At 43.5% G+C, this 23,991-nt stretch overlaps 1 protein-coding gene across 3 annotated transcripts; it reads left to right on the top strand.

Moving 5' to 3' along the window:
* Nucleotides 1-6,846: 6,846 nt before the first annotated feature.
* LOC132388047 (zinc finger protein 436-like) lies at nt 6,847-22,269 on the top strand. 3 transcript variants are annotated; one of them, XM_059960401.1, is made up of 4 exons: nt 6,847-6,981; nt 9,592-9,710; nt 9,848-9,997; nt 17,335-22,269. In XM_059960401.1, exon 4 carries the CDS (start codon nt 17,742-17,744, stop codon nt 18,777-18,779), a length of 1,038 nt encoding a protein of 345 aa, XP_059816384.1. In that variant the 5' UTR covers nt 6,847-6,981; nt 9,592-9,710; nt 9,848-9,997; nt 17,335-17,741; the 3' UTR covers nt 18,780-22,269. The 3 variants fall into 3 exon arrangements, with proteins under 3 accessions (XP_059816384.1, XP_059816382.1, XP_059816383.1); XM_059960399.1 differs by lacking the exon at nt 9,592-9,710 and having other exon boundaries at nt 6,854-6,981; nt 9,844-9,997; XM_059960400.1 differs by lacking the exon at nt 9,592-9,710 and having other exon boundaries at nt 6,866-6,981.
* Nucleotides 22,270-23,991: the final 1,722 nt, after the last annotated feature.

Here is a 23,991-nt window from a genome sequence, read left to right as displayed (position 1 = left end):
GGTTCACACTGGGGAGAAAGTTTCAATGAGCTGCATGCTGGATATTTGTCCATCACCATTGCTGAATGCAACTTCGAGACTGACTGTCGGTGCTGAACTCTGCAATTATTGCTGCTGCTCACCACACCCAGTTCTGCACCCTGGTCACTGGGCATGGGAGGAGTTTCTTCTGCTGCACATTCACCTTTAATGGGACTGGAGTTTAATATTCTGGATCTGAGACAAATAAATCAATTATATTTTAAACTCTGTCTCTGGTACTTACTGAATTTATAACACACCTAGTGTACAGTAGAGAGTCAACTCAAGCCAGCTGGACGCTGCCAGTGATTCAGTTCCATGACAGTCCTTTTAAATCCTCTCCTGTTGTTCATCTCTCGCTCTCCCTGGGTGGTGAGATCCACCACTGGATCCATATTCCAGTGGTGACGGATTCCAAACAGACACCACTCTGTGGTGAAGAGGTTTCCTTTGAGTTTTCTGCAGAGTGAAGAAGTCGAGGAGAAGGAAATCAGAAGTGGGGTGTGGCAATGTCAGAGTTGAAACATTTTGAAGCTGATTGACAGAGAAAATCTTTTGTTTGTCTGACTGATAACACGAACAATGAAGTGCTCCACTGTTTGAGGAACTGTGTATGTTCGGAAATGCTTTATCTATTAAGGGAGTTGTCCCTGCTTGTTTATCTTGTAATATTATATCTGGATCGTTGTTATGGATTGTCCTATCTGAAATAATGTATTGATTAATGTATAATTTTGTCATCATTTCATCTGCTCAGATCGTTGGGATGTCTCCCATGGAGGATCATACTCGTTCAACTGATTAATGTTTCCTTCCATAGTGATGATTAATTTTTCTGAGTTGGCCTCTCATTTAAGATTTCCGGTCTGTATTTCTTATCACAATTGCATATACACACATGGAGTGCTGAATCCAGTTCATTTTTGATGAAAACATATATACCTAGAAGTTTTATCTGACTGTTCTGTGATATTTTTTTATTTCATGTGTATTATTTCCCTTCCTCCATCTGTCCAAGGTCGTGTTAATCTAAGTGGGTTTGAGTGTAAATAGTCTTTTCTAAAGCTTTCTTAAGTTATTGTTTATCTTTCTAAATTATACTAATTGAAATGGGACCAAGATATTTTTATAAAAAAAAAGTCAATGTCAGTATTGATGAAAGTGTGTATTGCCTGTGTTGTAATTGTTAGTTATTGAGCTCTATTTGGTAGTTTTTTTTTAAAGTCTTGAACTGAATTTTGTCAAAGGTTTTCCCTATTTTGCAGTACTTTCTATTTTTGTTGCTTGTTGATATTCCAGATATGTGGGTATCAAGTGTCCCGGTGAAGGATCTTGGCCCGAAATGTTTATTCCCATCCATAGATGCTGCCTGACATGCTGAGCTTCTCCAGCACTTTGTGTGTAGTTCTCTAGATTTCTTGCAACTGCAGGTCCTCGTTTCCCAGATACTTATATGTTTCTTGAAAGAAGAAGCCAAGAACAAGCTGGTAGTGGGGTTGAGTGGCTCTGTTGGTAAAATATTAAATGAAATCATTAGAAAGAAGTGGCGTAGGGTAGGAAGGTGTAAAATCTGTGGGTAGAATTAAGGAACAGCAAATGTAAAAAAGAATCCCTGATGAGAATTGCACAGAGACCCCCAAACAGTAGTAAGTATGTGGTCCTCAAATTACAATGGGAAATAGAAAATGCGTGCCAAGAGGGCAATGTTACAGTAGTCATTGGGGATTGTCATGCAGGTAATTAGGAAAATTAGGATGGTGTTGGTCTCAAGAGGAGGAATTCCTGGAATGCCTACAAGATGCTTTTTTAGAGCAGCTCGTGATTGAGTTCACTTGGGGGTCAGCTATTCTGGATTGGGTGTTGTAATAAACCAGAATTAATTAGGTCACTTAAGTCCAAAGAACCTTTAGGGGTAAGTGATCTTAATCTGATCTAATTCACCCTGACATTAGAGAAGGAGAAGCTAAAGTCAGGTGGAATAAAGAGAATTAGAGGGGCACGAGAAAAAAATTGTTCAAAATTGATCTAAAAAAAACATGGGCCGGGACGAAAACAGATCAGCAATGTCTGGAATTTTTGGAAGGCACAGGATATATACTGTGGCATGCAAAAGTTTGGGCACCCCTGTTCAAAATTTCTTTTACTGTGATTAGATAAGTGAGTAAAAGATGACTTGATTATAAAAGGCATAAAGTTAAAGATGACACTTTTTAAATATATTTTAAGCAAGATTTATTTATTTCCATCTTTTACAATTTCAAAATAACAAAAAAGGAAAAGGGCCCGAAGCAAAAGTTTGGGCACCCTGCATGGTCGTTACTGAGTAAAACCCCCTTTGGCAAGTATCACAGCTTGTAAACACTTTTTGTAGCCAACCAACAGTCTTTCAGTTCTTGTTTGAGTAAATTTCTGGGTTCACTCATAAGTAGCAAACTACTGACTGGAAATTACAAATGAGAATATTATTCAGGTCACAGAGCAGCAGTACTGAAACAGGCCCTTCTAGTCCATGCTGACCTGTTTTTGTTGTTACTGCCTGGTTCCAGCTACCTGCACCACAGCCTCCATGTACCTCCCATCCACGTCCTCACCCAAATTCCTTTTCAGTGTCTAAATCGAACCCACATCCTCCACTTCCACTGGCAGCTCATTCCACACTCTCACCAACCTCCAAGTGAAGAATTCCCCTTCAGATTCCCCGAAAATAATTTACTTTCACCCTGAACGTATGTCCAATGTCAGGGTGAGAGGGAGGACGGGGCACAGAGGGAAGACAGTAAGGGAAGGTGGTGGTCGAGTGCAGAGAGGGAAACAGAGTGGAGAGTTTATACTTAATATCTTTCAGAAAAAGTAATTGTTTGAACTTACTGCAAACCTGCTATCCATACCCTGTACGTTATTGATCTCGATGACAAGTAGCAGTGCTTGACGTTCAAAGTAAATATTGTTATCAGAGCACACATATGTCACCACATACAACCCTGAGATTGTTTTTCCTACAGGAACACTTAGCAAATCTATAGAATAGTAAAAGGATCAATGAAAGTTCAACTAGAGCATAGAATTCAACAAACTGTGCAAATGCAAATATATTCAAATATCAATGAATAATGAGATCAATGGGGTGTAACCCTGGGGAACCTCACTGGGCTCGGGCCTCGAGTCCAATAAACAGCCTCCCACCATCACTCTCTGCTTCCTACCATCAAAACAACTGTGCATCCAGTGAGCCAGCTCTCCCTGGATCCCGTGTGATCTGATTTTCCACAGCAACTTACCATGCTGAACCGTATCAAAGGCCTCCCTGATGCCCATATCAGCCACGATCCTGGGACAGAGGTGTCACCGATCAGAGGGCACAGATTTAAGCAGAGGATGAAGAGGTTTAGAGGGATCTGAGGGGGAGATTTCTCACTCAGAGGGTAGCTGAAATCTGGAACTCACACCCCTCAGGTTCCCTTAAAATATATCACCTCACATCGTTAACATATAACCTGTCGCGGATCAGAACAAAGACTGCGTGGAGAGGGAAGGCGGGTGGGGAAGGGGGATGATGCGGGAGGGTGGCCACAGCTGTAAGGGGTAAGGGGAGAGCAACTGCAAAATGGAGACAAGGAGTGTCTAGACTTACTATCTGAATACAAGTAATTGTTTGAACTTACTTGCTGAAAAATACTAATTATACCCTGTACATTCTCAACGAAATTATTGACATAGATGACAAGCAGCAATGTGTAACCCTGGGGAACACCACTAGACACGGGCCTCGAGTCCAATAAACAGCCTCCCACCATCACTCTCTGCTTCCTACCATCAAGACAACCTTGCATCCAGTGAGCCAGCTCTCCCTGAATCCCATGTGATCTGACTTTCCACAGCAACTTACCATGCTGAACCTATTCAAAGACCTCACTGATGCCCATATCGGCCACGATCCTGGGACAGTAGGGTTACAAGTCAGAGGGATCTGAGGAAGTGGTTTTTCACTCAGAGGGTAGCTGAAATCTGGAACTCACTGCCCGAGGTGGCCAAAGGCCTGTTTCCGTGCTGTGTGATCCACCACTCCGGACATGGTAAATTAACGATGGTGGCACCGCAAGGCATTGATTTCAAAACTCCACACCCCTCTCTAACCTGAAGTAAACCAGACTGCACCCCTTTGTCACCTCTGTGAATATCTGTTTCTGTCAAGGTAGCATAGAGATTGGTCACTTCTGCTAAACCACTGGCAATTGATGAAGTTCCCGTGTCGTCTTCCATTAATGCTGCTGCCTTACATCTCTGTCACTCTATTCCAGCTGCTACCATCCGGGAAGCAGTACCACAGCATAAAAAGCAGGACCAACAGGCTCTGGGACAGCTTCTTTCACCAGGCCATCAGCCTGATGAACGTACTCTATATTACACTCTGTTTTAATTATTATAAACTATTATAAATTACAATGATTGCACGTTGCAAATTTAGATGGAGATAATGTAAAGATTTTTACTCCTCATTAATGTATGAAATAAAGTCAATTCAACTCACTTCCTGATTCCGTGCCTGACCTGCTCGCCTCTGGGTATCCTCCGTCAACAAGCTTCTTCCTCAGTCACCATCTGTGAGGTTACACAAACAAAAAAAAAAACATAAAATGATCTATTAGACTGCTCCTGTATCCCTTTACCCCTGAACATGTTCTCCTGTTAAAACTCTCTCCTCAGCCCCTTCCCGATTCCCTTTCACTTTCAGAATCCCGATATGCCAGCATATCCGAATTCACTGTAAGGACATTTATACCTCACAGGAGGATGTAGAAACCCGTGTCCTCTGATGCACAGGTCACTGACACACCCTCCCCCTTCCCAATCTGCACTCGCAGCCCATGACGGAGACAGCTGTCCTAGACTCTGAGACTCTGTAACACACAATCTTGTAACTCATAATCTTGTGAACAGCAATCTTAGACAGTCATTAATATGAAGAGTGAATTGTTGTTTCCTGAAAGGACACGCGAGCTAAGCTGTCTGATCCAGTTCACCAGATCGTCCCTTGTTTACAACTTAATTTGTCTCGGGACCATCCTCCCCGTATCACGGAATGTGCAATCATCCCACTTTCACCCAAAAGAACCCAACCCGCCTACAAACCCACACCCACACTCCACTCATAACCTCTACCCACACACACAGACAGAGCCCATTCTCCCCAAACACCTTGGAGAACCACAAGAAATTGACCCTACAGCCCTGGCTCGGTCGCAAAGTTAAAACCGGGGCTGAGGAGAGCCTGGAGCTCACAGCCACCCGGCAGAGCTCGGGCCAGGCCCTTTCTCACTGCTACCGGCCCCCGATTTACACAAACCCGACATCAGCCTCTGTCTACCGCCGCTCGGACTGTCACAGACCCAGTGTTGCGACGCTTAGTGTCGGTAGCGCGCCTGCGCGTCTCCCTATGGTCCAGACTCTGGCCGAGGGTTCCCACAGCGCCACCACTGGCCAGAGCCGGAGGGACAGCGCAGAGAGCTCGGCCGTTCGGCTCTTTCGCTGGGACACGCCGAACTCCCCATCAACTCCATCCAGCTGGAATGTAATAACCATCAAATATAATTCCTGTCAGCGATTAGCTGTCTGAGTGATTCGATGACTTTTAGAGGAAGGGGTATCTATGGTCCACATTGTCAAGGTGTTAGTTTACCAGCATACAAAGACGCTGCCGGAGGAACTCAGTGGGTCGGGCAGCATCTGTGGAGGGAAATGGGCCGTCAACATTTCGGGCCGAGACCTTCCCTCTGGATTGTGAGTGGACGGGAAATAGTCAGAGAAAAGAGGAGAGGGGTGGGGATGGGGCAAGAGCTGGGGAGTGAGAGGTGGATCCAGGTGAGGGGGTGGGTGGGAAGGTGGAAATAGTGACAGGGGTGGGAGGTGAGTGGTTGGAGCAACACTGGATACAGAAGATGGAAATTAATTCCATAGGTGATGAACAAAGAGGTTAGAGAGTATTTGTTATAGAGAGTGCAATAAAGGTTCACCAGACTGATCCCTGGGATGGTGGGGTCATCTTATGAAGAAAGATCAAATGTGATAACCCTTTCATTTAGAGAATCGAGGACTGAGGGGTGAACGCATTAAAATGCACAACATCATTACCGGTTGAACCAGGGATCCCAGTCTCTGAAAAAGGTCGTGGACTGTCCGAGTCTGAAATGTCTCCACTCCGAGGGCGGTGAATGTTTGTAAATCCCCACAACAGAGGGCGGTGAAGACTCAGTGATCGTCCTCACATAAAAACAGAGAACAACAGATGTGTGGAGAACAAAGGGAATCGAGGAAATGAGGATCGGGCAGAAATATGTGGCTGAGAAGGGAGAACAGCCGCTATCTTGTTGATGGTTAGAGGGGCTGAATGGCCTTCTGCTGCTGTTTCTCACTTAATGTTTCAGTGTTCCTGATCAGTGAGGCCGGAGGAATATAAATAGAAATTAGTGTTTATAGACATAGTCTGATTTAAATGAAACTTGCACATTTCTGGTTTGGGTCTGAATTGTGTTTCGGACCGCGATGTGAGTCGAAACTCTTAACTCTGAGAGCTCTGTGACCTGGGGCTAGAGAAAACGGGACCGGGGAAGATACGGTGGGAAAAATTAAATACGTATCTGGTTTAAGTTTGGAAATAATAAAATAATATGGGAAATGCGACGGTGGGCAGGGCAGTGTGTGAAGGGCGAGGAGCCGTCACCGGATCACGTGAGAGGCCCTCCACTCGTCACGTGATCCCGTTTTACCGCAGATCGGAAGCATCTGCCGATTTTTCTGAGGCCCCGCCCACCGCTCGATGACGCTAGTCCGTGCTGTTTTTTTCGTTCTTTGTGAAAGCGGGTCGGCGGTGAGATCGGGATGCGGAGGAGGGTTCTCGCCGTCTTGGACGGGGTGCCGAAGACGGATTATTCTCTGCGGGGCAACACCAAAAATTTTCTTTCGGTGAGTATTGAAGCCGGTCCCGATCGGGGAGTTCTGACGTTGGGCAGTGAGTTAACTTTCCCGAACTCGAAACAAGAGAAAATCTGCATTTGCTGGAAATGCGAGGAACGCGCACAAAATGCTGGAGGAACTCAGCAGACCGGGCAGCATCTAGGAGAAGAGTACAGTCGACGTTACCGGCCGAAACCCTTCGGCAGGACTGGAGAATGAAAGGTGGGGGAGGAGAAGGGAGAGAGAAACACAAGGTGATCGGTGAAACCTGAAGGGGGAGGGGATGAACTTTCCCGAACTGGCGGCCTCGCCTCGCTTCCTTCACAGAACTGCCGGGGTCGGTCCAGGTTGTGAGACCTTCACACCGAACCGTCTGAGATGAGCCGCCGCTCAGCCCCTGTTGTTCTGGTCCTGTTAGCAGGATGACGTAAAACATATTTCCATATTGTTACTGACAGAGAAATGTATAATTTGTGTTCCGTGTGTTAACTGAATGTACTTGCCTGTGATGCTGCCACAGTGTTTCTCTGTTCCTGTACCTTCCCGTACTTGTGCACTTGGCAATAAATTCAACAGGTCCTGCGAAAATTCGGTGAGATTTGATTAGTGATAATCAACTTTGCAGCTCGGTCGGTGGAATGTAGAGACATGTTAATGTAGACACTGTTAAATGCAAAACCCTGAACAGTGTTAATGATCAGAGGAATCTTGGAGTCCGAGATCATCGCTCCCTGAAAGAAACCGCACAGATTGATCGGGTGGTTAAGAAGGCAAATGGTGTGGTTGTAGCGGTGTACTACAGGCAGCGCTAAAATAACGACACGAGAGTTGGTAAACTGCAGTCAAAGATAACTTTATTCGAACTCAACAGCCTTGCTTTAAAGCCTCCCTCAACCCGCCCCCCGTGGGCCCGGATGCTCCAAAAGACACGTACTCACAAACCCCCGTAGGCTATCTCCCTTAGCCTGAACGCTGGCTAATTGTGAGCCGGTTCGGGTGTGCCAGGAAATGGGTCGCCACATGGTTGTATTTATCATTGAGTTCAAAAGTCGGGAAGTTATGTTGCAGCTTTATAAGATTAATTAGGCCACATCTGGAGTGTTTTATACAGTTGTGGTCGCTATCATTCTCTGAAGGATATCGGGGCTTTGGAGCGGGTGCAGAAGAGGTTTACCAGGACACTGCCTGGAATAGAGGGCCTGAACTACAACGGGAGGGTTAGGGTTAGGCCACATCTGGAGTGGTTTATACAGTTGTGGTGGCTATCATTCTCTGAAGGATGTCGGGGCTTTGGAGCGGGTGCAGAAGAGGTTTACCAGGACACTGCCTGGAATAGAGGGCCTGAACTATAACGGGAGGGTTAGGGTTAGGCCACATCTGGAGTGGTTTATACAGTTGTGGTCGCTATCATTCTCTGAAGGATATCGGGGCTTTGGAGCGGGTGCAGAAGAGGTTTACCAGGACACTGCCTGGAATAGAGGGCCTGAGCTACAACGGGAGGGTTAGGGTTAGGCCACATCTGGAGTGTTTTATACAGTTGTGGTCGCTATCATTCTCTGAAGGATATCGGGGCTTTGGAGCGGGTGCAGAAGAGGTTTACCAGGACACTGCCTGGAATAGAGGGCCTGAACTACAACGGGAGGCTGGACAACCTTATGTTGTTTACTCTGGAGCCGTGCCGGCTGGGGTGAGACTGAATAGACGTTTATAAGATTACCAAAGGATTAGAAACAGTGTCTCAGAAAGTCTCTGACTAACCACATGATCAATGCCTCTCATAAACTTATATACCTCTTTCAAGTCACCTCTCATCCTCTGTCACTCCAAGGAGAAAAGGCCGAGTTCACTCAACCTATTCTCATAAGGCATGCTCCCCAATCCAGGCAACATCCTTGTAACTCTCTTCTGCACCCTTTCTAAGATTTCCACATTCTTCCTGTAGTGAGGTGACCAGAATTGAGCACAGTGGAGTGTGACCAAGGTCCTATATAGCTGCAACAAAAACTCTCGGCTCCTAAACTCAACACACAATTAATAAAGGTCAATGCACGGTAGACCATAGAGTCAACCTGCATATCAGACTTGAGCGTCCTATGGACTCGGATCCCAAGATCCCTCTGATCCTCCACACTGTGAAGAGTCTTCCCATTAATGCGAAATTCTGCCGTCATGTTTGACCTAACAAATTGAACAACTTCAAACTTATCCAGGTTGAACTCCATTTGGGACTTCTCAGCCCAGTTTTGCATCCTTTCAGTGTCCCACTGTGACCTCTGACAGCCCCGCACACTATCCACAACACTCCCAACATTTGTGTCATCAGTAAATTTACTAACACATCCCTTCACTTCCTCATCAAGGTCATTTATAAAAATCACGGCGATCAATGGTCCCAGATATAAGTATACTGTAAATTTTTATTATTTTGTTTTTTTTTCTTCAATATCATGTATTACATTGAAATGCTTTGCACAGTTAACAGATTTTACACCACATGCTGGTGATAATAAACTTGATTATGAATCTGAGTGGATAGACAATACATTTTTCCTGCGGATTGAAATGTCTAATACACTTAAGGTGAGACCAGATGTAAGCGACGTTTGTGTCTTTCCACAGAGTGTTGGGAGCTGGACCCTCTGCCTGGGGTGGGAGACCCCACTAGTCACGTGATCCTGTTTGCCCCTCCGATTTATCCGCAGATGTACAATCTCTTCACGCATGCTCACTGTTTCCGGGTGGGTGGTGTTTTCCTTTCTGCTCAGCCTTCAATGTTTAACGTTCAGTGAGTTTTGTTCATAGTAACAATTAATAGAAATGTTTGGTTCTCCTTTTTATTGTTTATCGGCTTCATTATCTTTGCTGTTAAAGTTAGATATGTGATGAGAGATTTATTGGAAGAAAATCCCCAAATGGAAGCAAACCATGACTGAAGACGAGTGAAACAGCCCGAGGATTGAGAACAACAACTGGAGAGAACCCAACTGACTTGGAGATTCCATTGATATAGTCAGGAGAAAGTTTGGTGAGTCTCATTTACTCAAACACTGATCCTTTAGACATTACATACCTGTACAAATGAAGGTAGGAAATAGTTGGAGTGAGACTGAATGTGCCCAGAAGATCCAGTTATGCCTCTGTCAATCACTTACAATCACTCCAGGTCTGGTAATGTGCTTCCAGCAGCCCAGCCCTTTGAAACCACTCCCATTCCCTCACAGTGGTCACTCAGTTCAAGATCTCTCATCCTCTGATGTAGCTTTTGGTCAGTTCTGAGTGGGGAGAGGGAAAGAGAGGGGAGTGTTTATACTGACTGTCTTTCAAAAACAGTAATTGTTTGAACTTGCTGCAAACTCTCTCCCCATACCCTGTACTTTCTCAACTAAATTATTGACATAGATGACAAGTAGCAATGGGTGTAACCCCAGGGAATGTCACTAAGCACGGGACTCGAGTCCAAGAAACAGGCTGTCACCATAACACTCTGCCTCCTACCAATCGTCTGTTTGCAGACTCTGGGGCTCTGTAACAAACTCAATGTTAACAGGAAGATTAGTCAGTGATTAAGATGATGAGGGAATTGTGGCCTCCTGAAAGGACATGTGAGCTGATCTGTCTGATTCATTGGACCAGATCCACCCTCGATGATAACGTAATTTACCCCTTGCCCATCCACCCAGGTCATGTTACTTCTGATCACCCACAGTACCCCAACCACCCTCTGTCCCGCCAGTGGCTCCAAACCCTTCTGACCATTCACCCCACACCGACTCACTGACAGGCCCCCTTCACTCACATCCACCCTCCCAAGCTGGAGGGGAACCACAACAAACTGATCCCGCAATCCCGACTCGGGCGCAAATCTAAAAGACTGGAGAACCCGGTGGCTCCAGCTGTCTGGATCGATCCAAGCCCATTCCCACTGCAACCAGCCCTCGATTTACACAAACCCGAGATTAACTCTTTCCTCACCGCTACCTGAACATGAGAAACACCAGCATCACCTGGGGTTGGCATTGCACTGCGATTTGCTGTAGGTCCTCGTATGCTGTGAAACTCCCCACTGTTGGACATGTAGACCAGAACCGTATACGTTAAGACTCCCCACTGTCAGATATGTTGACCAGAACCGTACGTGTTAGAGCTCCCCACTGTCGGATATGTTGACCAGAATCATACACAGTAAATGTCAAGGCATGGAACCATAATCCCACGGTGGATTTGTTCAGTGACATGTGAACATACGTGATTAACGACCCTGCAACTGGGGACTGAATAAATAGTTAGCCTAACAATTCTAATCAGACACACCATCTTCTCACCTTTCTCCCTCATCCCTGTCTACGTACCCCATTTCCCTCACCACTCCTCCTCACAGTCCCTCTTCATCCTCCTGCCCTCTACTCCAGACCTCCCTTTTTATTCAGTCTCTCCCTCGCCATCTCGCCTCTCCCTCACCCCCTTCCATATCATCGCCCCCTCAATCATTCTTGCTTCCTCCCCACCTCTACGCTCCCCTTCACTCTTCTCTATCTGTCTCAGTGACACTGCTACTTGACCATTCTCTCACTCTCTTTCACCTTCTGCCTTCCCCTCTCCATCTCCCCCTCTCTCATGCACCCTCTCACTTCAATCAAATTTGTCTCTCTCACTCAGTCACCTCCACCACTCTGTAACCTCCATTTCCAGCTCTCACCCTCTCTTTCTCTCTCCCTGCATCCCACCCTCCCCCTCTCTCAAACACTCTCCCTGCTGGCTCCTGTATCCCACATTGTCTTCCCCTCTTTATCACCCTCTAAATCTACCACTCATCCCACATGTTCTCCCTCTTTGCTCCCTGTCAGTCCTCCTCCTCACCCCCACCCCCCCATCACACCCCGTGCTCACCACCTCATCCGATACAGTGGTATGTAAACAGCTGGGCACCACTGGTCAAACATTCTGTTACTGTGAATAATTTAGTGTGTAGAAGGTGAACTGATCTCCAAAAGTCTTAAACACGAAACATTCTTTTCAACACTTTAAGCAAGATTAGTGTATTATTTCTGTTTTGTACAATTTTAGAATGGAAAATAAAGGAAAGGAGCACCATGGATAAGTTTGGGCACCCCAAGAGATTTGAGCTCTCAGATAACTTTTACCGAAGTCTCTGACCTGAATTAGCATGTTAGGGCTATGGCTTGTTCACAGTCTTCATTAGGACAGGCCAGGTTATGCAAATCACAAAGCTTTATAAATACCCTGTCTCTTCAAACCCTGTTCCAACAATCAGCAGCCATTGGCTCCTCTAAGCAGCTGCCTAGTACTTGAAAAGTTAAAATAAATGATGCTCACATAGCAGGAGAAGGCTATAAGAAGATAGCAAAGCATTTTCAGGTTGCCGTTTCCTCAGTTCACAATGTAATTAAGAAATGGCAGTTAACAGGAACAGAGGAGGGCAAGTTGATGTCTGGAAGACCAAGAAAACTTTCTGAGAGAACTACTCGCAGGACTGCTAGAAAGGCAAATCAAAACCCCCATTTGACTGTAAAAAAATTTCAGGAAGATTTAGCAGACTCTGGAGTGGTTGTGCACTGTTCTACTGTGCAGCAACACCTGCACAAATATGACCTTCATGGAAGAGTTGTCACTACAAAATTCAGCGTCAGAGGTTTTTCTCACATTGAGGGAGAGTTTGTTTTCTTGACACCAGACAGATGTTGTTCAGACCTCAGACAAAGTCAGCAATCAAATGCTTGAGCATGGTGCGATGAATGTGTTGAGCTGTGGAAATCATGATCCAAGAAGCATTGTAGGAAAGCCAGTTAAGACCAGGGCATGGAATTATGATATCGTAGGCATTACTGGGAATTGGTTGCACCCAACAGTCTGAGGGATTTAGAGGAACAAATTTGTAGAGAGTTCACAGACTACACCAAAAAACAAAAGTTGATATAGTAAGTGATTTTAACTTTACATGGGACACCCATACTGTAAAAGGACTAGATGAGGTAGAGTTTGTTAAATGTGCCTCAAGCAGTACGTAAAACATCCGGCGTAGAAGTGTGCAATAAGCTGTTGGGAAATAATCCAGGGCTGGTGACAGAAATTAGTGTATGGGAACACTTCATGTCTAGTGATCCTAATGCCATGAGATTCCAAGAAAATATGGAAAAACAGAGGCCTGGACTTCTCTTGAGATTTTAAATTGGAGAAAGATCAATTTTATGGTCTTTGCAAGGATTTGACAAGTGTGGATTGGAACAGGCTGTTTTCTGGCAAAAGAGTGCTTGGTGAGTGGGGGTTCTTCAGAAGTGAAATTTTGAGTGTGTAGAGTTTGCATGTGCCTGCCAAAATAAAAGGTGAAAGGTAACTGGTGCAAGGAACCTTTGTTTTCAAGAGATATCGAGGCCCTGGATATTTTGTTCCTCTAAATTCCTCAGGCTGTTGGGTGCTACCAAGACACATTAATGACTACAATATCATATTTCCACACCCAGAGCTCATCTGACTTTCTTTAGTTGTCTTCTCTTCGTTTCTAAAAGCTTATTTACCCTCTATTTGACTTTTATGTTGGTTTTGGATTCTCATTTCAGCCAAGGTTGAGTCCTCCTACCTTTCCAATGCTTCCACTTCTTTGGGATGTGTCTATCACTCAGCTCCCGAGTTGCTCCCAGAGACTCCAGCCATTGCTGCTCCATCATCACTCCTACCTGGTTCCCCTTCCAGTCAAGTTTGGCCAGCTTCTCTGTCACAGAAACATGGAGAAGGTCAGAACAGGAACATGCCCACTCTGGACAAACAGAATGGTGACCTATACAGGAGTCAAAGTAGATGGGGGAGGTTTTAAATAGTAGTTTTGCATCTGTATTTGCTCAGGAGATGGACACAGAGTCGATAGAAGTGTGTCAAAGCAGCATCAACTTCATGGACCTTGTACACATTACAGAGGTGGAGGTGTTTGCTGTCTTAAGGCAAATTAGCATGGATAAATCCCCAAGGCCTGACAAGTTGTTCCCCAGGACCCTGCGGAAGACAAGTGCAGAAATTTTTGGGGTCCAAGCACAGATATTTAAATCATCCTTAGTGACAGGTGAGGTACTGGGGGATTGGAGGACAGCCAAGGTTGTTCCGCTGTTCAAGAAAGGCTCTAAGGATAAATGAGAAAACTTTATGTTAGTGAGCTTGACATCAGTAGTGGGAAAGTTATTAGAATATATGTGCAGGAGCTGGATATGTAAGTATTTGGATAGATGTGGACTGATTAAGGATAGACAGCATGGTTTTGTGCATGGTAGGTCATGTCTCGCCAATCTTATAGAGTCTCTGGAGGAAGTTTTCAGGAAAGTGGATGAAGGCAAGGCAGCTGATTTTTTTCTCCATGGGAACTTGACAAAGTCACATATGGGAGGTTGGTCAAGGAGGTTCTGTCACTCAGCATTCAAGATGAGATAGTAAATTGGATGAGGCAATGGTTTTAGGACATATTTAAGGAAAGGTACGCTGCAACCGGTGTTTCTCCAGTTAACGGACGATTTCCCTCCATGCCTCTCTGGCATCATGGGCAACCACGTACGAGGCAAGTTACAGCAGTGGTTCCAAAGAAATCAGCAGCCCGTAACCCAGCTCCCCTGGAAAGTGTCCAGGGGAGCTGGCTGGATTCAAACTCAGGTTCATCCTGAAGTCCGGCACGGTTGCCACTGTGCCACCAGCCAGATCCGGACATTTCTTTTCAATATTGTTATTGATTTTCTTACATAAAAGAATACCGAGTAACTTAAGTGTGTGTGTATATATATACTATATAATAATATATATATAATATATATAATAATCTATAAAAATGATAAAATGGTACTAAATACAGTATATTAGAAACTGTATATTAGAAAAAATCTAATCCGCTACCAACAAAAAGCTGCTTGGTAAAAAAAAAGAAAAAAAGGAAAAACATCCTTATCATTATAAATAAATAGATGATAATATTAGCCAACATCGATATGTAACAACAAATCAAATGCTTTGAAAATAATTCAAAAATGGTCCCCATTATGTTTGAAAGTCTTTGATTCAGAAATTGAACACCAAATCTGTTCTAAATTTAAGCATGATGTAACATCACGTAGCCACTGATCAGGTATTTCCAAAATCATATCTTGCCCTCCAACATTACCAAATAAGGCAGTCAAAGGATTAGGCTTAAAATTAACTTTAAAAAGTGCAGAAAAGGTTTGAAATACTTCCTTTCAGTATTTTTGAAGACTCGGCCATATCCGAAACATATGAATCAATGAAGCTGCTCCATAGTTGCATCTGTCAAAATAGGGAGACATATCTGAATAAAAACGAGAGAGCTTATCCTTAGTCATATGGGCCCTATGGACTACTTTAAATTGTAGGAGGGAATGGCAGGCATATAACGATGAAGTATTAACCAATTTAAAAATTTCATTCTAGATGTTGAAGTCTGCAAATCTTGTTCCCAGAGATTTTAATTTTGTCTAAAGGAACATTTCTCATTCTCAACAGCAAGCCACAAATATTGGATATTGAACCATTCTGAAAAGGTTTCAGATTAAAAATTACATCTAATAAATTTTTATCTGGACTTTTTGGAAATGTATGCAATTGAGACTGCAGAAAGTCCCTAATTTGCAGACATTTAAAAAAAATAGGTTTTTGGTAAGCTCTATTTAGCTGAGAATTGCTCAAGCGAAAAGGCTTCCTCCAACTAACAAATCCTGGAAGCAGTTAATACCCAGTGTATCCCATTCTTTAAAAACTACATCAATCAAAGAAGGGTTAAAAATAGTTAGAAAAAATAGGACTTGATAGCAAATGTCTCATTAAAACAAAATATTTTCTAAATTTTGTCCAAATCCTCAAAGTATGTTTAAATACCAATCAGTCAGGTAGTTCACTTAAAGATAAAGGAAGTGAAGATCCAAGAAGAGAAATAATAGAGAATTTATGAACAGAATTAGCTTCTATAGAAACCCAAACAGGACAGTCCTCATGGTTAATATAGTATGACCAAAATGTGAGGTTCCATATATTGCCTGCCCAGCAATAAATCATAAAATTTGGTAAAGCTAAACCTCCATTCTTTTTTGCCTTTTGAAAATGAAATTGATTTTGTCTAGAAAGTTGATGTTTCCATATATAGGAAGATAGGGGAGAGTCAAGAGAATCAAAATAGGATTGAGGAATAAAGATGTGTGAGGCCTGAAAATGGTATATAAATTTAGGTAAGATTCATTTTAATAGAATTGATTCAGCCAATCAACGATAATGAAAGTGGCAACCATTTTGAAAGTGTCCTTTTAACGTAACTCAATAGAGTGAAAAAACTTCCTTTAAACAGTAGCTTATAAATCTTAGTAATTATTACACCAAAATAGGTTAATTGATTTCTTATAGATTTAAAAGCAAGGTTAGTATGAATGGGTACCAAATTATTCAAAGGAAGAAGTTCACTCTTACGTAAATTTAGATTATATCCTGAAAATTGGCTGAAACAAGAAAGTAAAGAAAGCACAGAAGTTTTGACATTAGAAATATAAAGTAGTACGTCATCGGCATAGAACAAAACTTTGTGAATAATACCTCACCTTAATATCCCAGTGGTACCGTGAGATACTCTAAAGGCAATAGCTAAGTGTTCTAAGGCCAGATCAAAGAGCAAAGGACTCAAAGGGCAACCTCAAAGGACCAGACTGGATTTATTAAAGATTAATATTCTCATTTCCCTATTCGTCTTTTATTAAATGTCATTTATTCTCCTTCTAAAGAGACATTGGAATGTGTGACATCCTTAGATGCTGAGAAGGCCTTTGATTGGGTTGAATGGAATTATCTATTTAAAACATAAGAAAATTTAATTTTGGGTCTGATTTTATTCAATGGTTTAAATTATTTTATTTTATTTATATCCTTCTGCTCCGGTTTTAACTAATTCTCAGAATTACAAGCCATTTATCTCCAATGTTGAACTAGACAAGGTCAGGAGATATTTACATGGCATTAAGTCTATGGCACTTTAAATTAATAGTACATAAAAGAAAATCCCAGCTGTATGTCAACAAAAGCTACTTGCGTCAGAGTGTTTCAGTTAATGTGGAGCCAGGCACCCATGCAGCTCAAGGGGAATGGGGAATACTACCAATGGAGAGAGTCAAACTGAGCCAAGTAACAGACTGGAGATGGCAGAAATGCCCCATACTTATAGAGCATCAGAGAGTTTGATGGTCATTCCAGACACCAACACTGTGACCAGTTAGAAGATGATTTCTCTCTCCAGCTTGGGTTGAACCATACTGTAACAGTGTGAGCTCATCTGAAATGTTGTCCTTCACCCACTGATGAATTTTTAAATCTTTACAGGTTAAAAATGACAAGGAATTTGTCTATGGAAATTCAAACATAGCACCCCAGTTTTGCTGTCTCGGTCTAGATATTTAAGAAGTGGAGCAAGGGATTTACTCGATCATCCTTCCTGCTCATACTGTGGAGAGGGATTCACTTGGTCATCTGACTAACTGGCACGCCCATCATTTTACACAGGGGAGAGGCCATTCACCTGCTCAGACAGTGGGAGTGCATTCACTCGGTCATCTCAACTGAAGGTACTTCAGCAAGTTCACACTGGGTCAAGGCCATTCACCTGTTCTGTGTGTGAGAAGGGGTTCAGTCGGTCATCCCACCTGTGGACACACCAGTCAGATCACACTGGGCAAAGGTTGCTCAACTGCTGAATTTGTGGGAAAGTATTCACTCAGTCATCTGATCTAATGGCTCACCAGCAAGTTCACACTGGAGAGAGGCCATTCACCTGCTCAGACTGTGGGAAGGGATTCACTCGGTCATCTCACCTATTGAGACACCAGACAGTTCACACTAGGCAGAGGCCATTTACCTGCTCAGACTGTGGGAAGGGATTCACTCGGTCATCCCATCTGAAGGTACATCAGTTAGTTCACACTGGGGAGAGGCCATTCACCTGCTCAGACTGTGGGAAGGGATTCACTCAGTCATCACACCTATTGAGACACCAGACAGTTCACACTAGGCACAGGCCATTCACCTGTTCAGACTGTGGGAAGGGATTCACTCGGTCATCCCATCTGAAGGTACATCAGTTAGTTCACACTGGGGAAAGGCCATTCAGCTGCTCAGTCTGTGGAAAGAGATTCACTCGGTCATTCAACCTGAAGTTATATCAGCGAGTTCACACTGGAGAGAGGCCATTCACCTGCTCAGAATGTGGGAAGGGATTCACTCGATCATCTCACCTATTGAGACACCAGACAGTTCACACTAGGCAGAGGCCATACACCTGCTCAGAATGTGGGAAGGGATTCACTCGGTCATTTGAACTGAAGGTACATCAGAGAGTTCATACTGGGGAGAGGCCATTCAGCTGCTCAGTCTGTGGGAAGAGATTCACTCGGTCATCCAACCTGAAGTTACATCAGCGAGGTCACACTGGAGAGAGGCCATTCACCTGCTCAGACTGTGGGAAGGGATTCACTCAGTCATCTAAACTGAAGTTACATCAGTTAGTTCACACTGGGGAGAGGCCATTCACCTGCTCAGAATATGAGAAGGGATTCATTCGGTCATCTGACCTACTGGTACATCAGCGAGTTCACACTGGGGAGAGGCCATTCACCTGCTCAGAATGTGGGAAGGGATTCACTCGGTCATCTGACCTACTGCTACATCAGCGAGTCCACACTGGGGAGAGGCCATTCACCTGCTCAGAATGTGGGAAGGGATTCACTCGGTCATCTGACCTACTGAGACACCAGTCAGTTCACACTGGGTAGAGGCTGATCACCTACTTAGACTCTGGGAGGAGATTCTCTCGGTCATCTCACCTTTATGTGCATCATTGAGTTCACACTGGGGAGAGGCCGTTCAACTGCTGTGAATGTGGGGAAGGATTCACTCAGTAATCTAACCTTGTGACACACTACTGGGTTCAGACTGGAGAGAAACTTTCAATAAGCTGCATGCTGCATATTTGTTCATCACCATTGCTAAATGTAATTTCAAGAGTGACTCGTAAATTATTGCTGCTGATCACCACACCCAGTTCTGCACCCTGGTCACTGGGCATGGGAGGAGTTTCTTCTGCTGCACATTCACCTTTAATGGAACTGGAGTTTAATATTCTGGATATGAGAGAAATAAGTCAGTTTTATTTAAAACTCTGTCTCCAGTACTTGGTGAATTTATAACACACCTAGCGTACAGTAGAGAGCCAACTCAGGCTGGCTGGTCGGTGCCAGTGACTCTGTTCCAGGACAGTCATTTTCATTTTTTCAACTTTTTTATTGATTTCCAGTAAAAAATATACAAATCAGTGGAAAGGTTTAGCAAACAGATAATACAATAGACATATAAAGAGCAATAAAGAAAAGTATATATTGTCAAAATCAGATAGGTTTAATGTTATGCAGTTATATATACAGTATAATAAAAAAAAAACACAACTCCTCTTAACAAATCGTTAAAAAAAATTGGAAAATTTTATTTATATGCAGGAAAACAACATTAAACTAAATTGGAACAAAAAAAAAGAAAAGAAAAGAAAGATTGGGCAGTCCAATTGAGGATAAAATTAGAAGAAAAACAAAGAGAAATGCAACCTTCCAGTCACCTCCAAACTTTCACGGATAAGGTGTTTCCTGAAAGAGAATAAAGTAAAAATAAATTAAATCATACGAAAATATTGAATAAAGGGTTACCAGACTTGCTCAAAATTAAAAGATGTATCAAACGTCCAGCTTCTAATTTTCTCCAAGCTCAGATATGACATAATGAAGGTGAGCCAATAAAAAACAGTAGAGGATTAGATTCTTTCCAATGTAACAAGACAGTACTCCTAGTCAGTGAAGTTGAAAAGGCTATCACATGTTGAGCGGAAGCAGATACTCTCCCTATTTCCTCTGGAATAATCCGAAAAATTCCCGTAAGTGAAATTGGGTTGAACATCCACATCTATAACTTTAGACAATATTCTAAACACATCTCTCCAAAAATTATTTAAGCTTATACATGACCAAAACTTATGAGTTAGAGCAGCTACCTCTATGGTATATCTGTCACAAATAGGGCTTATATTAGGAAATATATGCACCAATTTATCTTGGCCCTATGTACTATCTTAAACTGAATAGAGAGTCAATTTAGGTCTGCTGGACCCTGCCAGTGCTTCTGTCCCACGAATCCTTTTAAATCCTCCCCTGTTGTTCACCTCGTGTTCCCCCTGTGGGATGGGTTCCAAACAGTCACCACTCTGTGGGTGAAAAGGTTCCCCTTGAATTTTCTCCAGACAGTTGAGCTGACTGCAGTTCTGTCTGAGATGTTCTTTGCCCCTGAAATCTCTGAGCTGAGGAAGAATGACATTTGGATTTACTCTCCTTATTCATGGCTCATTTCCTCATTATGGGTCATTTTCCGTGCTTCTGAAGGGTTGTTAGAAGACATCACTGTTCTCTAAAGACTGAAAGCAGAATGAGAAAACATTGGTTGGATGTTCAAAGGAGCAGGGTCAGAAACCAGAGGTGAGTCTGCACAGGGCAGAGTTTGGGGCTCTGGACGATGGTCGATGTAAGAACGTATCACGAAGAGAAGGAAATCAGCAGCTGGGTGTGGCAATAAATGACAGAGTAGTAACATTTGGAAGCTGATTGACAGAGAAAATAATTTGACTGACTAATGACACAAACAATACCTGTGGTGAGGTGCTCCACTGGTCAAGGAACGTGTGTGTTCAGAATTGTTATATCTATTGAGGGATTTGCTTGTTTATCCTGTAATATTATATCCGGATGGTTATTATGGATTGTCCTATCTGTAATAATGTATCGATTATCATATATATTGTGAGATTTTGACTAAGTGGATCAGGCTGGAAATAATTGTACCTTAATTAGGTTAACATGGTCATTCATCCGTTTGTATTTTAAAGCAAGGTTTTGGTGAATGATATTTGCCACTTGATTGCAGCTGCATAATTAATCAGATTGAGTTCAACTGCCGCAGGATCCTGGAATGTGTTGGATTGTGTCTGGTTTCTCTTAGCATTTTCTGCATTGATTGCCTTGTTTGTATTGTATGTATTTTTGATTTTTTTCCCCCGCTTTTGTTAACCACCTTGTCCTGTATTTCCGCAAGGAATCCTTCTGTTTCTGGGAAGAGGTCTCCAACTCTCAGTCAGGTGCTCGATATTTCCTTTTCACCATCTCATCTGCTCAGATCATTGGGATGTCTCCCATGGAGGGTCATACTCATTCCACTAGTTCATGTTTTCTTCCACAGTGATGATTCGTTTTTCTGAGGTAGCTTCTCATTTAAGTTTCCTGGTCTGTATTTCTTATCACAATTGCATATACATATATGGAGTGCTGAATCGTGTTCAAATTCAATTGTAATCTAAGATGGTGGCGCGACGGAGCTTGCAGCGGTCATTCCGGAGCTGATTATCTGTTATTTGTCAAGGGGGGTGCCGTGCGCCATCATAATCGGATGAAAAACGGACGTGGGAGCACGGAGGAACATCTGGAAATCTCCAGGAAGACCACCTTCGTTGCTGCTGCTGCTGTGAGGTCCGGGACTCAGCTGGGAAGAACAGGCACCCAGTCTTCGGAGACGCGTTGGCGGGGCCGTCTTAATACGCTCGGCAGAGGATGGTGCTCGGAGAAGCTGTGCCGGAGGGGATGGTCGGAGGCTCGGAGCTTCGCCGGACATGGAATCCGCTGCGGTCAGGTCGCTTTCACTGCGTGCTGTGTCTGCGAGGCTGAGTCGGGCGGCGCCGTGGAAGCCCATAGCGGGGGTATTCCCTTCTGCCACCTGCATGGGGTGGCGAGTCTGTAGGGCCCCTGGGGACTTGTGGAAACTCTGTGGTGGTTTCTGTTGAACTTATAGTCCTTTAACATCTTTGGACTACTTTTACTGTGCCCATGGTCTGTTTTTTTAATGAATTATGCTATTGTTTGCTATTGTTTGCACTGTTGTAACTACTTGGTTTTGTGCAGGTCTTGTAGCTTTAGTTTTTGGTCTTGTTTTGTCTGGTAGCTTTGGAGCTCCTTTCCGGGGAACGTGCTAAGATAGTAACGCGATATTAATAAGCAGCATTCTCTCCGGACTCTGGATTGGGGATTGCCAAACGTTATGTGGATTTTCCGGTGTAGTCTGTTTTGTCATATGCTTTTGTGATATCATTCTGGAGGAACGTTGCCTCATTTTTTAACTGCATTGCATTTGTTGTTTCTAAATGACAAACAATCTGAATATAATAACGTGTTTTGATTTACTTTGTTTATCTGTGCGTGGCTCATCGGAGGATGTTGTCCTTTCTTTCATAAGTAGTTGTGTGTTGTGTGTGTTGTTTGTGCTGCTGTTCTTTACAACCTGGCTTGGAGAAACCTTGTCTCGTTTGTCGGAGTGCATGTATATTATTAAATGACAGTAAACTCGACTGGAGATAGCTAGGCCACACCAGCCTCCGAGAAAAACATAGACCGACTGTCCAAACCATGTTCAAACAAAAGAAAGGTGAGGAATCTCAGAGTCTATATCCTCACCTAGACAGCCAGTGCCCAGGCAGGAATCGGGTCTGGACAAAGTTTTCCCGTCTTTGTGACTCCTTTCCTTGACGGCACTCCTTCTAACCGGCATTCACGCTCTCCCTCCCTCCGAACATTATTCACGACCATCACCCTCGTTCTGTCTCTCTAACATCGAACCGCCATCCCTATGGATGAAATTTCCTAACATAAGTTTTACTGGGCTGTATGTTGCTTAAGCTTTGTGAGATTGTGGAGTTCTGCGTTTTCCACGAAATAATATCGTGCCTGTCACTTCTGTTCCTCAGAACCATAATACAGCTGCGCAAATGAGATGAGTTTAAACCGATAAACAATAAGTCATGAAAATAAACATTGTGAACTAACTCCTTTGTTCTGCTAAGATTTCACACACCTCTCTGCTACTAGATATAAAGAGAAGCATTATACTTGTACCTTAAGAGTTCCACGCATGTGGACTCTCCGTGATAGCATGTTAAATAAAAGATTTGCCAACTGAACTTGATTCTTCAACATCTCTGACAATTTGCCTTAGCTAAGCAGGATGGTTCCGGACGATGGAGTAACGGTGGGTGGGAATGGCAACTTCGAGTTAGCTACCCGTTCGGTGATCCGCTTTGACCCTCCGGGCCCATGAGCGGGGAGAAAGGACGGCATCGGCAAGATCAAGTCGGAAGGACCGCAGCATTGTGTGAAGTATTGTGGGAATTAAGGACGTGAGGATCCGGATCCTAGTCCCACCCAAGATGTTTTCTGATTAGTAAACAAATCCAACGGGTATAAATACGTCTTCAACAGGCGAACGGAACGAAATGTCGTTCACGCTTCTGCTTGTGCTTTGCAGGAGCAGGTAAGTAGAATGAAGGCGGATGGAAAGCAGTGACAATAAAGTTGATCAGGAATGCGGGGGAGAGAGGTTCCTGTAAAGATAATGATGAAAACCAGGTAAGTAGATTGAAGGAAGATGGTAAGTAACGACAGTAAAGATTGCTGACGGAAATGCGGGGTGAGTTTTCTCTGTAAAGGTAAAGAAAAACAATGAGAAAGTTGCACCGGCAGATGGAACGAGTAAAGAAATCCCGGGGAGAGCCGCTGGTGCCGCCAGTCTCCACTGCTGATGATGGCTAGTTGGAAAGTGGAAATACTAGACATGTGATTCCTTTTACCAGTGACTTGTGTGGTTGGACACAAGGACGGTGGCTCTATGGGAGTCTTTTGAGATAAAGAAAATTAAATATTTTAAACGACATACTGTTAGAGGAGACGGAGACACTACGCGGGATTTAATAAAATGTTTTGATTTATGCAATTTACTTTGTTATTTTGAGCCTGATCAACGGAGTATGTTGTCTTTGTTTTCCTAAGTACCTGTGGGTTGTGTGTGTCCTGGGTCAAACCTTGACTTGAGAAAAGGCTGGTGGTAGCTAAAATATGACTGACTGTG

This window comes from Hypanus sabinus, unplaced genomic scaffold (genome assembly GCF_030144855.1).
Source record: "Hypanus sabinus isolate sHypSab1 unplaced genomic scaffold, sHypSab1.hap1 scaffold_259, whole genome shotgun sequence".
NCBI classification, from domain to species: domain Eukaryota; kingdom Metazoa; phylum Chordata; class Chondrichthyes; order Myliobatiformes; family Dasyatidae; genus Hypanus; species Hypanus sabinus.
Note: the sequence above shows the minus strand (reverse complement) of the source record. Positions and strands in the feature narration are given on the sequence as shown.

Excerpts from the sequence above, each read along its gene's own strand:
- LOC132388047 (XM_059960401.1), top strand. The coding sequence starts at position 17,742 with ATGGCTCACCAGCAAGTTCACACTGGAGAGAGGCCATTCACCTGCTCA.